At 32.5% G+C, this 14,430-nt stretch overlaps 1 protein-coding gene across 1 annotated transcript; it reads right to left on the bottom strand.

Moving 5' to 3' along the window:
- Nucleotides 1–10,910: 10,910 nt before the first annotated feature.
- Nucleotides 10,911–11,576, bottom strand: LOC122594664. Its single transcript, XM_043767095.1, has 2 exons — nucleotides 11,514–11,576; nucleotides 10,911–11,414 (listed from the first exon to the last, which is right to left on the bottom strand). The coding sequence occupies exons 1-2, from the start codon at nucleotides 11,574–11,576 to the stop codon at nucleotides 10,911–10,913; spliced, it is 567 nt and encodes a 188-aa protein (XP_043623030.1).
- Nucleotides 11,577–14,430: the final 2,854 nt, after the last annotated feature.

Genomic DNA, 14,430 nt, shown 5'->3' on the forward strand with positions numbered 1-14,430 from the left:
TATTGTTTTCTACTACATACTTTTATTATTTTTATCATTTTCTAACCCACCCCACCAACAAAAAGGGAGATGTGTTAAGAAAGAAGCATGTAAATATAGTCCAAATAATAAGCCAAAACCAACTAATTAAGTTTCATACTCTATATTATTCCCCACAAGTCTAGTTATAAGCTTTAAATATTCACATTCCAAATATATTAATATTTTTATCTTTATCTTGCACTTGGTGTAGGAGTTCTCTGTTACTAGATAAATTGATGCTATATATATACAAACCTTAACATTTGTTAATGTAAAAAAGTTGTTAAACTTAGCTTTTATAAACCAAAAGTGAACACTGATTTTGAGATGCTGTCACATGCAACACAAAAAAGATGGAAGTGCTGTTGCAACAATTATTACTACTATATCGTAGGTAGTTTTTGACCTCCAGTTTGTAGGTATCAATATGTTTGGACCAATATTGCACTTCCAGGGTTCTTGGTAACAAAAATACTCTGTTTCGAATCCAAATTTGGAAGGCTTTAATATACCATTTGGAAAGTATTTAAATTCATATCATACATAAAAAAAAATAAAAATAAAAAGTAAAAACAATCCTTTAGGTCAATGGTTGAAAGATCATCTCCCATTCAAGAAGTCTTGTGTTCAAGTCTTATGTAGTACATAAGAAGTCCCTTTATGAAGGTTTGACTTGGTATATAGGTTCAATTCTAAAAGGGTAAGGTTTACCGCTATTAGTCGTCATGCTTCCAGGCAGATTAATAGGGATTTTTCCCCATCGGGTATTTTAAATAGACATTTTTACTTCGAGTGAGCTTTCTAGCGTGGACCTAGTTGAGACAACGTATACCAGACCTATCGCTGTCGATTCTCAACACGAAGTTTCCAGTAAAATTCATCTTTCAAAAAAGAAAAAAGCTTATACTATTCATCTTAGATATACCAATCCAGTAGTCCAAATTTGTTTTAATGAAGATCATATGATAAGAATAAATGGGTGATAATCTTCTGGTTCCATGTAACGTTTTGATTATCAAAATTCATATTATATAAAATTTATACCCGATAATAAGATGATAAATAATTTTCATAGTTATAATGGAGCAAGTAAAATACTAAAGTTGCCCCAAAAAAGGGGGTTGAAGTGGAATACCTTAAGATAAGATACACATTTTTTTTAAAGGTGAATTTCGCTTGAGAACTTCATGTCGCGATTCGACAGCGGGAGATCTAACATACATTGTCTTAATTGGGTCCGCGCTAGAGAGTTCCTTCGAAGTAGAAATGCCTATTTCAAATACCCGATGGGGGAAAAACCCTCAATTAATCTGCTCGAATGCAAGATGATCAATATGGGTAAAATCTGTCTCCTCATACTTGAACCTGGGTATACCCAGACCAAACTTTCGTAAAAAGACTTCCTATGTATTTTTCAAGTAATGAACCCAAAACCTGCTACTTATAAGGTAGATGCTCAACCACTTGAGCTAACTAGGAATTACTTAACATAATATACACATATTATTGAGAAATTTAAGAATTGTTAAACTAAGAAAAAGACACTTCATTTAATTTCAGGAAGTCGTCCAGTGCTAGCTGATCAAGATTTCCCCCCATAAAACATCACAAAAAACAAGATATATCTATGCTTTGAAAATGAGGATCTGTCAACGAGAACATGATAGCGAATCTGTCAACAAGAACATTATAGGCCCCTTTGTCCCCACAACACAGCCAAAGTAAATTTTATTGAGTTCGTTAATGATACTGGTGATCCTTGTAAGTTGTAACTAGTATCTTTTTATGGATCCAGTCCTTCAACTTAGGTATTCGTCATTTGTGGGCTTCATATTCATCCAAATCACTTCGTACAAAAAGTTTCATATTCCTCGTGAACTAAGTACTAAATATTAGGTGTGAACAAAAACCGAACTTAAAACCGAGAAAATCATAAAAACTGAAAAAACCGAAAAAACCAAAGGTTTTCGGTTTGATTTTCTAAAAACCGAATGTTATGGCTTGGTTTTGGTTTCATATGAAAAACTGAACCATAAAAACCGAACCGAACAAAAAATAATATATTATACTCATTTTATACTCATTCTCATTAGATATGTTAAAATATTTGATTTTGTTAGTATACAAAAATCAGATTATATGTTTTATGTGAAACTACATAACAAGATCTTTTCGGTTCAATCAATTGCATATTGAAACAACACGTAAAATATATGAATAGATGAATGTTATTTGAAATAATTAGTTAAAGTTTTTTCAACTTATTATAATAGATTTATCGTCATAGTTGTATTGTTTTTGTTACCGATATTGTTTGAATGAGTTATCGATGTTGTATCATAATCATAAGGTATAAACTTTAATCTTTTTTAGCTCAAGTTGGCTCAAACCCACAAGTGGTTAAAAACATATTAAAACCGAAAAAGACTCAAACCGAAAAAACCGAAGCCGAAAAAACCAAAAACCAATGGTTTTAGATTTCAAAAACCAAATTATAGCACTTCAGTTTTCGGTTTTAATTAAAAACTGACCAAAACCGAACCGTACTCACCCCTACTAAATATAACACTATTGAGTTAATAGCCCAATGATTTCATGAAGGCTTTAATTTTGGGGAGACTCGGGGCTTTAATTGACTTGGACTCAGACTTTAATTATGTTTTTGTTTTGTGCATCCATTTTAGATACATATTCATTAAAATGGATGCACAAGAAAACGTGATTTTTATTATTTTGACGAATCAATGTATTGTTAAACACTTTAATAATGATAATTAATTATACACTATATTAGTTTATGGACTTTCAATGCATCAAAATAGGGATGAGAATTTGCATCGGAAACTCGTGACCCGTCACTGACCCGCCCGTGCCCGCCCGTACCCGACCCGCCCGGCACCCAAACGGGCCGGTTCACGGTTCATGATACTGATGATTCACGGTTCTCGGGCCGGTCCGGGTCAGAAACCGCGGTTTGACGGTTTGACCCGTTAGACCCGAATATTTAAATGGGAGATTTATATTAAGTGGTATTTGGAGTTTCTTATACGTACTCATTCCATATATGTAGATATAAAAATTATATCTATAGTAAAAAGAAAGGAGAAAAGATGAAGAACAGAGGTTTGTACAAAAATTATAAATATCATCATAAGCAAAACCTTCTATGTTTTGAAGATCTTTCATTATTTTGAAGGCACCCTAACTGTGATGAATTTCATTACTGCTGTTGCTTGTTACTGAGTCATAAAAACGTGTTGGGGGAGGAGGGTATATAAAATTGTGTGATTAGTATGCGGAAGAGTGTATGTATGTAGTAAATGGTTGGTACATAGGAGATGTGAAAATATATCTTGTTTTATATCAAGATGATCTAACGGTTGTAGTTGAGTTTGGGAAATGGTGACAATAAATGTATTTTAACTTTATCAGGACCACATTCATCCACCACCCCATTACATGGTACACACTACACACATATATTCGTATGCTATATCACTCAGACCCTCACCATAATTTATATTTTTTCATTTCTTTATCACTTTTCACCTTCTTCTTTCTTACTCTACTTCTCCACTACCAAATCCACTTGATGACACCATCTCTCTTTTTCCAAAAGAAACCAACTTCACATATATTATAGAAATCACAACCGAATTTTGAAAGGAAATTTTTTTTTTGGGTCAAACCTGTTTAACCCGAGCCCGACCCGGTAAAACCGGGGCCTAAACCGACCCGCCCGGGAGGTTAATGGGTCGGGTCACAGTTATTGTTTTAATGCATTTTCGGGTCACAGGTCACGCCGGGTCGGGCCGGTCTTGACCGGTGCACATCCCTACATCAAAATGATGTTTTTTAGGTGTTTTCACCGTGTTTTCATTTTAAGGGTGTTCCCACTAGAGTGTTACCATATATATATGGGAGCTTATTTTGAAAAGTCATTTTTTTTATAAAAACCGTGAAAACTCCTAAATTTCATATTAGAACACATATTTTGTTCATTCATATGTTAAACGTTATAAAAACATATGTTGTAGAAGAAAATTTTTTCTAAACCTTATATATAGCCGTTTGTCACATGTGACCAAAAATGGTTACTTAAATACTAAATCCAAATTACATATTAATGTTTTAAGTTACAGTTGTCACTCAAATCAAGAGTCCTAATTGTTATTAAATAATATAAAAACAATCCTAATTGTTATATAATTAGCATAGAACATGTGATTGAAAATAAACATACGCGTGTTATAAGCCCGCATCATGGTCAAATACCTATATTTGAATGTCAAGTACAAGATCACAAATATGTTTATATTTTAATTCCATAATAATACTCGTATCACATTATGAGTGCAACTAGTTTCAAAATATTCTATAATATAGAAATTATTATAGCATGTGCCTTGTGAAATGACTACGATAAATAGTTTCATCAATATGTTTCAACTAATAATGACAGTGACGAACCTATGATTATTGTCCAACAATTTGCAAAATATAACACTTAAAACCGTATATCTTCAAAATTATTAGCTTTTATGACTTAAATATATGAAGATCTCATATTGATAATACCGTAAACCCCGTGTCCAATGTTAGACACAGGTCTAAAATCTAGTCTTCTACTATTAGGCAACTTCCATAGTGCATGTAACTATTTGTATTAGGAATTCAACGAAATAAACGTTTTTAATAATCGCTTATATACATTAGTACTAGATTTTAGACTCGTGTCCAACACTGGACACGGAGTTTACGATATTATTATTATTAGATCTTCATACATTTAAGTTATAAAAGCTTATAATTTTGAAGATATACAATTTCAAGTGTTATACTTTGCAAGTTATGTACAATAATCACAGGTTCCTCATAGTCATTATTAACCGAGACATATTGATGTAATTGTTTGTCGTAGTCATTTCACAAGGCAAATGCTACAATAATTCCTCTATTATAAATTATTTTTTAAATCAGTTATACTCATAATGTGATATTATTATGAATGATAGTTTTAAGAATGATAGTTAATAATTAAAATATAAACATACTTGTGATATTGTACTTGAAATTCAAGTATATGTCGTTGATCATGATGCAAGCTCATAACATGAATAAGTTGAAATAATTTTTTGATCTTGTACAAACAAAATTAAAAGAATACACTTATAGAACATTAAACACATATATTGTATTTTATCATTTGAAATAAATTTTTATAGACAATATTTCATATATTGAAAATTTTTTAAATTAGTTATAAAAATCTTCTCAAGTTGCTGGCTAAAAATAAATATAAATTAACTATTCAGGGTTAATAAGTGTAAATTATTGATGGAAAACAAAAAAGTGTAAATTAATGAGATTTTTTCTACATATACTAATATAATAATATATTTGGATAATGATTATAAGGATTTTTAATTTATAATTAAATTAAATGATGACATAAGCGAAAATCAATTTGATAAAATTGAGCGATTTGATTAGTTAATAAGTCATTAGTTCAACTGTCCGAGATGATTAAAGAAAACTTCAAATATAAAACTTGACAAAATTTTTAAAAATTACCAAACGTATGCAAGTGATAGCTTTAATTTAAGAATTTAACCATCAATAACGTAATTTTCTGATCACAGGCACTTGGAACAAATTTAGATTAAACTTAGAGAGTTAATACATACTGTATCTTGAACTGTTATGTAATTAAACCTGTCGTAGATGATACACCTCACTTTCCTAAAAATTAACTATAATTGGGCATATATATTTCATATGATTCGACATGATCTAGAAAGAATAACAATACATTTTTAATAGAGTTCTCAACATCAAACACATGTGATTAGCAAATAAAAAAAGCCTAAAACTTAAAAATTCTTTTAATCTATTCTTTTAAGTGTGGTGGTGATCTGTACATCATCAACTTGTAACCGTACACCACTAAATATGCATTAAGATGTTGTACAGCACAATAATATAAAATATGTTTGAAGGTATACGGCTAAAAATTGGTGTTGCCAGATCACCTCCCAAATATAATTTTAATTATATTTATGTAAAAGAAGGATTAAGATTCCTTCAAGTTGTTACAACTTTACCTATAAAAAAGAATTACTAATAAAGTAAGTGAAATGAGTGCCACTTTGCTAGAATTATTTACAATAATAAAGCAAAGATTAATGCTTTGTAGTTAAGTTAAACATATTTAATTAAGGGATGATGCATAATTAATCAAAGTAGGCTTTGTCTTCTTCCATAATATGGTACGGATCACATTTTAATATTACGATACCAAAATCTAAGAAAGATATGGGTTTTAATAGTCAAATATGTTTATCTCTAGTTGAACATTATTGTATACTTGTATCTAAGACTCCCAACGATTAAAACTGTTAAAGATAAATTAAAATGCCCAGGTTAAATTTGAAATAAATGAATTGGTGTTGTTGATAAAAGTCACAAGAAAAGGGGGTTTTGGCATTGCCGAAGGTTATGAATGTCATCGACAAAATTTCATCACAAAATTTGTAGCAACGCTCTTTATGATGATAGAGTGTAGGAATATCAAACTTTTTTGGCAGCGACCTCCGACGTCGCTAAATGCTTCAGACGCACACCCAACTTAGATCCAACCAAAAATCCAACCTATCTCTAAATTTAACGAAGCGTGTACCTAGCAAATTAAAACAAAATGGAATGACTTCTATTTTCAAGTTCGTACTTCGTAGATGAGTAATGGGGCTAGATATGATATTAACTCAAGGCAAGCCCAGGCGCCCAGCAACATTAAGCCCAATATAAACTGAGCCTACAATCAGGTCCATGAACTGTTTCATCTTTCAAACTAGTCTATATATATATAATAATAATATAAAAGTTAAGTTTTTAAACCAACTCTAAATCTTCAACCTCTTTCTTCTTAATGATCATGATAAATGTTAAAACTTGATTATAGAGATAGTTTAATAAATGTTAAACTTTGATTATTATGACCATCCATTAATAAAGTTCTTTCATTCCTTTTTCTTCATAAAACAAATAAATGATAATTAATGGTAATATTGAATCACCACTTTCAATTTGTAGTTTCAATTGAAACAAATAAATGATTTGAAATTTGTAAAGTTGTATGAAATTAGAAGTAGCATACAATTTTTTAACTAACAAATGTTGATTTCAATGTCAGTTTACTTTCAGGATTTTTATTATTTGTTATTATGCTTTAGTTTTCGCAGTTTCTTCATCAAGGCAAGGAAAGGTATAATCTATTTCATTTTCTATTCTTACAAGTTTTAAGTATTCTAATTGCGATGATATTATTAAAGATGGTTGTTGCACTACAAACAATATTGTATTTGTTCACACTTTTAGGTGAGTGTGAACAAATTAAAAATTTTGTCACGCTTTTTAGTATGAAAAATATATTAAATTAAAAGTGCATGGAAATTTCTACACACTAAAAAGTGTGTGAAATTAAAAGTTCACACTTTTTAGTGTGAACTTTCATAATTATTTTGTCACACTTCATTTGTTCACGGTAACTTTTATACTTTTAATTCAATATATTTCTACACACTAAAAAGCGTGACAAAACTTTTAATTTGTTCACACTCACCTAAAAGTGTGAACAAATGCAATATGATTTGTAGTGTTGGAACTTTTCTTTAATTCTATACTACAAGTTTACAGTACATATGTGAAGAAATGCGAGCTGCTCCAATCATTGAACATTTCGTAAAGGTTGGTAATACAGGTTTTTATCTTTTTTCGTCATTCACAATCTCATTTAAGTCATTTTGTATATGTGGTGGTAAGAACCTGTGCTTTTTCTTACATTTTATTATATGTATGTATCATGCGTTGAGTTTTCCAAACGAATTTTAAAAGTGAAATATTTATACATGCAATCAATTAAAATTTAATCATGCCGTGCAACACACGAGTTTTAAACCTTCGTTTTAACAAAACCCTCGTTTTAACAATAGTTTGGTATTGACATATAGCAATAATACAACAATAAGTTTTAAATTTGTTTCAATTCTTGTCAACCATTTAATATAGGGGAATCGGCAAAAACATGCCAAAATGGCATAGACTTTTGAGTTTTGACGACCACCTAGCAATGATATGTTTTCATTAGTAGAAATTAATTTCCCATTTATTTATTATTGATGTTACTTAGATAAAAGAAAATCTTTGAAGACGACAAAAGAAAATGGAAAATACTTTTTGACCAAGAAGGTCGAGAAAGATTAAGCGGCCAACGTATTCAAGTGGTATCGGGGTGATCAAGAAACACATTGTCTTTTACTTTTTATAAAGGTATAAACGGCCAATTTGCAGATTTGGAACAGTAAAAATGCGGAAATTCTTACCCGCCCAAAAGGTGGGGCATTTCTTGTCTTCAAAAATATAGCGTTTGCAACGATGCAAACAAAGAAAGTTTAATATGGACTTATGGAGTTTTTCCACAAACAAATTAAGCTATCCGCAAAAAACACGTGACGTGAAACGATAATAAAACATAAAGCATGTATATATCATGAATAACTTGGCAAGCGTCTAGATGTATTCTCTTTTGTCATTTTTGTTGGATTTATAATGCTTCAAACAAAATCTGTAGATAAGATATCTTATAATCCACCATGAACATTAACCTTATAGAGAAATTTACACCAACAAAGCACGTAATTAATATTTCTATTTTGGGTAATGACACGAATAAGCATTCCACCTATGCAAATATTTATCCCATATGTTATCATTACGTATAGGAAAAGCCCGAGATTTTTTCATAAAACTCTTTACCCCTTCACCCGTAAATGTTTATTTAACCGGATACAACATTTATAATTTTTTGTTAGTTTCCCTGCCTTAATTGGAAGGCAGAGGACATTTTATGCTTGAAGAAAAAAAAACTTGTTATCCAAGCAGTAGAATGTCTTAAGTTAACAAATTAAAAAGGACATTATAGTGAAATATACTTCAATTGTAATTGTAAAGTATAAGGTCCCCCATCTTTTTGTGAAATTCGCCTATATAGTTTGCAAATGGAAAATAATAAATTGATTTAGAAATTGTCCTAAAATCAACCTAAAACTTTAAATATTTGACATGTGAATTCCAATAAGTTTTTTTCCTAATTTGATTACGTCATCATCATGTTGAAATTTAAGTTAACAAGATAGATTGATTTACGAGTTTGTAAGAATTAACATCGATGTCAATATATATCTTATATAATAATACAGTAACTTGTAAGTTGCAACAATGAGAAACAGATGAAGGATAATTTGTTCAATTAACTAGCTATTTGAAACGAGCTGAGACCTAATTTATGGTGAATGCAACAACACTTTGCTCTTTCAAGTTGCACTCATGTATGTCTTGCTTTGTCCTCTCCTAAGCAAACCAAATTGGTCTTTCACGTTGCCCCGTCTTGTATTGTCCAGATCAACTAAATGTTAAACCAATAACTTTCGATCTAAATAGTTGTGGTGAGAAACATTCAAAAGCTTCAATAACGAGGAAGTCATGAATTTACGTGTAACGAAAAAATAATATTTGAAGTTTCATGTTAGGCCAAGCCAATAGGGGTGTTGAAAATAACCAAACCCAAGTAACCCGACCCAACCCAAATGGGTTTGGATGAAATGGATTGGGTTATTTGGTTTGTGGGTCATCGTTTGGGTCAACCTAAATAACCCAAAGCTTAATTGGTTTGGGTTACGGGTGAAAATTTTATAATTTGGGTCAACCAGAATAACCCAAATAAGATGTGTTTATATAATATATACACACTAATATAACACATTAAATTTATTTAGAGTATATATTATTTGAATATTAAAATTTGATTTATAAACAAAATCAGGATCGTGCAAAGTTAAATAATAATAAATGTTTAAAAATACACTAATAAAAGATGATAACAATATGAATATCAGAAGAGTCATATATTGTCAAATTTTGTTTATTTAATATCAGTAGTTTTTATATTTTTATATAGTTTATAAATTTTTTTTTTTTGTCTATGACTTTTATTCTAATAATACAATCATCTTTTCATGCAAGAATTCTAAAAACGCACAAACTTAATCAATATAAGTATCCCTGTTATTCAAGTTTTCAAAATTGAAATTAGATTGTTGCAATGTTGCGTAACGAATGCACGTAAAGTCAATCACATTTTATTTGGGTTACCCAAAACCCGATTCAAAAAACCCGAACCCGAACAACCCAAACCCGAATAACCCAAATCTTATTCGGTTTGGGTTATGGGTTAATTTATAATTCTTCGAAACCCGAATAACCCGAACCAAATAACCCGAAACCCATTTAACCCAACCCATCAACACCCCTAGGTCAAGGGGTTTTCTTTCACCTATAGCAAGTTATCGGATGGGTTAATGGTCTGTTAATTTGCTATTAAAAAATCTAAATGATTAAATCCACACATCATGTACATTGGGTAAATTGCCATAAAACGTGACTCAAAAACAGTCAACTTTTCACGTTCATAAAATAATATTCCATAAACTTTTTTATTTTGATCAAGCAGTGTTTCTTAGGCCTCTCCCTAAATGGAGCTCTTCCACACCTCTTTCATACCTTTTCCACACTGCCACATCAGTTTTTCTCTCTCTTTATCCACCTCTTCCACAGTCACTCCCTATAACCCGTCTTCCACACTTTTTATTTTTTTATTTTATAATTATATAATAAATATATAATTCAACATTTATTTATAATTAAATATTAAAAAAACACATTACATTTATTAAAAAAAACACATTACATTTATTTAAAAAAACACATTACATTAATTAAAAACAAACACACATAACATTATTTTAAAAAACACAATAAAAAAAACACTACACTCAACGTTCACGTTGGTTTTCCGGCAAGTTCCAAATGTGCTCGACTAGGGCGCCTCTTAGACGGTTGTGTGTCACCCTATCACGTAACTCCCCTGTCATACGTAACTGAATGTCAACACGTTCGTCCCAAGAATGCGTTGGCGGGGTATCGGGAATTAGCTCCAAATCCAAAGGACTGATTGCACGCCCGTTATATTCAACGACCATGTTGTGCAACAAAACACAGGAGTACATGATGCGTTTAATTTTGTTAATACTTAATGAACGCGCACCTTGTTGAAGGATTCTCCATCGGCCTTGAAGTACCCCAAAAGCACGCTCCACATCTTTTTTTGCAGACTCTTGGAAACGTTTGAATTTAGAGGTCTTAGGGTCCATGGGACACTTGAAAGACTTGACAAGTGTAGCCCATTCTGGATAGATACCGTTAGCTAGATAATAACCCTTTGTAAACTGCTGGCCATTAGCGGTGAAATTTACTGCATGAGCTTTATTTTGGAGAAGCTGGTCGAACAAGTCAGATTCATTAAGGACGTTGATGTCGTTGTTCGAACCGGCGGGTCAAAAGTAAGCATTCCAAATCCACAAATCATATGAAGCAACCGCTTCAAGCATAATCGTTGGATGTCCTTTGTCACCACGAGTGTATTGGCCTTGCCATGCCATTAGGCAGTTTCTCCATGCCCAGTGCATACAATCAACGCTTCCAAGCATACCCGGAAAACCATGCACCGCCTCGTGTTTAGCGGTCACGCGGTTAACATATATATTAGTCGGTTTTCTCAAAAACTCTTATTGATATAACTGAACAAGACATTTGCAGAAGTAGTTCAAAGAATCGGCAGACGTTTGGGAACCCATTTCGAGGTATTCATCTAACTGGTTGGCAGTAAAAGCATAAGCTAGTTGCCGTACAACGGAAGTACATTTTTGAAAAATATTTAACGATGGGCGACCCGTAATGTCGGTTGCAGCGTTGTGGAAGAATGCAAAGTGTTTTGGTAATGGTTGTATGGCGTTAAAGTGATGTATATCGTTCACTATACGAAGAAACATTTCTTTGGGCATTCGAAAACGCCTTCTAAAATAATCGGCAGGGTAAACGAGTTGCGGGGTAAAGTAATGATTATATAAACGTGTGGGGGCTTCCACATGGTTTCTGGGTATTGTTCTTCTTGGTATTTCTGGTCTGATTGCCATTCTCGAGCTCTCTGCTTCTTCTTCGTCAACGAACATCATGAAAGTGTTTAAGATTTCGGCATCTATTGTATACTTACGAATGTAAGAGACTGAATCTTCGTCGGAACTCGACATATTTAGTGAAAATGTATAGAGTGAAAGATTTTATTGATAGTGTAAAGAAAATGAAATGAATTGTGAAGAAAATGGAGTAGGTGATGAAGAATGAGATGTGAACCGATAGTATATATATAGATGAAAAGTTAAAAAAAATAAAATAAAATAAACTAGCCGTTTAGTTTTAAAAAATTTTGAAAAATATAATTTTGTTTTGTTTCCGTTAACCGACCCTACCCCACGCTCCTCCCTCTCGTCTTCGCCCATCGATGGATCGAAAAGCTTGGAACGAATGGTCGTCGACGAGGGAGCTCCTTATAGCTTCGACCACGAAGACTTCATCGACGAGCGGTCGATGAAGCTATAGGGAGAGGCCTTATAATCATATTAGAGTTATGCTCTTGTACTTAGCTAGTTAGCTCTAGAGCACATTCTTATTGCCCTGCCTAGTTTCATTCAAACATTTTTAATTATTTTTTATAGTTGTTTAAATGAAAAAGTTTGACAACATGAGGTGGTAAATATAGTGATCCAACTAACGCTTTAAGGCCCTTTAACTTGTTACTTACAAAGTGAAAATACTACCAAATTATACAAATCACGCTAGTATTCGTTCTATGATAACCAAGTAATAAAAGAAAACGATATCATTAAAATTATAAAGAGTAGAGGATGGGTTGAAAATATCGAACCTAGATCCAACCTAACTTGAAATTTTAAACTGAACATGTTAACCTGCCAACCCATTCCCAAACCCAAACAAAAAAATCAAGTTGCCGAGTTGATTTCAGGTCAAATGGATTTTGAGTAGTTGGATTGGCAAGTCAAATCAGTTTGTGGTTCGGCTATTTAAAAAGTTAAATAATTTTATAATATTTTCAAGTTGATGGATCGACCTGTGAAACCAAAGGGTCCATCCGAACTCAAAAACCGGGTTGACAATATGATGTTTCACAACTCTAACCCGAATTTTTCCGGGTCGATTATATATTAAGTTTCGAGTCTGGTCGAGTATCGACAATCTTAATAAAGAGAAACCAATAGTAGCACAAAAAGTTTAGAATTACATAACACAAAAAATGACGAGGCTACAATCCTAACCGGGGTTGTCACCTCTTTAGAGGGGTGGGAGTGGAAGCGGGGTGGGGTTTGGTGAAGGGCGGCCCTGCGTGGGAACACCGCCGCCGGTGGTGTGGGGTGGGGAAAAAGGGAGCGGATTTGGGGTTCGAACACCGAAGAGAGAGAAAACCGTGGGGGGGCCATGCGCAGTGAAACAACCAACCAGATTTGGCTTGTTTGATGATAGAAAGAAGATGGGATTCAGGGCCAAAAGCAAGACGAATCATCTCGTTATCACCTTGATCTTGGATTAATATGTAACCCATTATTTTAGAAGCGTTATCTGGATCTATTTTTTGGATTCTTGACATCACCATCTTTGTTGCTTCCACTGTATCCATGGCTTGTTTGATGACAGAAAGAAGGTGGGACTTTTCTAACAAGGAGTAAAAACCTACAAACTTTAGTTACTGAGATATAGATAGATATGAAAAATATGTACAACTGTTATTGCATAAGTTACGATATATCTTTGCAACTAAAATAGAATTTGCTTTGCTGTAATCCATTTAAGTTTTTGATGGTCAAAGGGGTCTTCTTTTTTTTCATATAAATTTTTGTTGTTTAAATTTTAGTTAAATTTTTTTAATGTTTTAAATTTATAGAGTAAAAATAAATGGGAATAAAAATGATGATGTGGAAATTGGGGTTGGGGTGAGTGGCGCCACCATTTTGGGATGATTTGGGGTGAATTGGGGAAGTTTGAGGTGGGAAATCTTTATTGGAAGATGGTGATGTGGATATTTGAGGAACTTTGGGGTTGGGGAAACCACTCCCTCCCCCCTAAGGGCTCCCCTACGTTTCCATAATCTCATATGTATATTATAAAACACATACAGCATGCAATATGCAAAAACAAAATACACGTAGCTAGTAACATTTTAAATAGGAACAAGTTCCTTTTACGGTTAATACCCAATGTCTACAAACATAAATTGACATTTGTCTTACTTAATGGCACATAATTGAGCTGTAAAGCAAACAAACAAAACAACAACCTAGAAAGGTATGGCATAACACACTTGAATACACATAAACTTAAAGTACTATATATATGCATACATAAAATACATTTCAAGATTATTCCCCCAATTTCTTAATCTTC

This window comes from Erigeron canadensis, chromosome 1 (genome assembly GCF_010389155.1).
Source record: "Erigeron canadensis isolate Cc75 chromosome 1, C_canadensis_v1, whole genome shotgun sequence".
NCBI classification, from domain to species: domain Eukaryota; kingdom Viridiplantae; phylum Streptophyta; class Magnoliopsida; order Asterales; family Asteraceae; genus Erigeron; species Erigeron canadensis.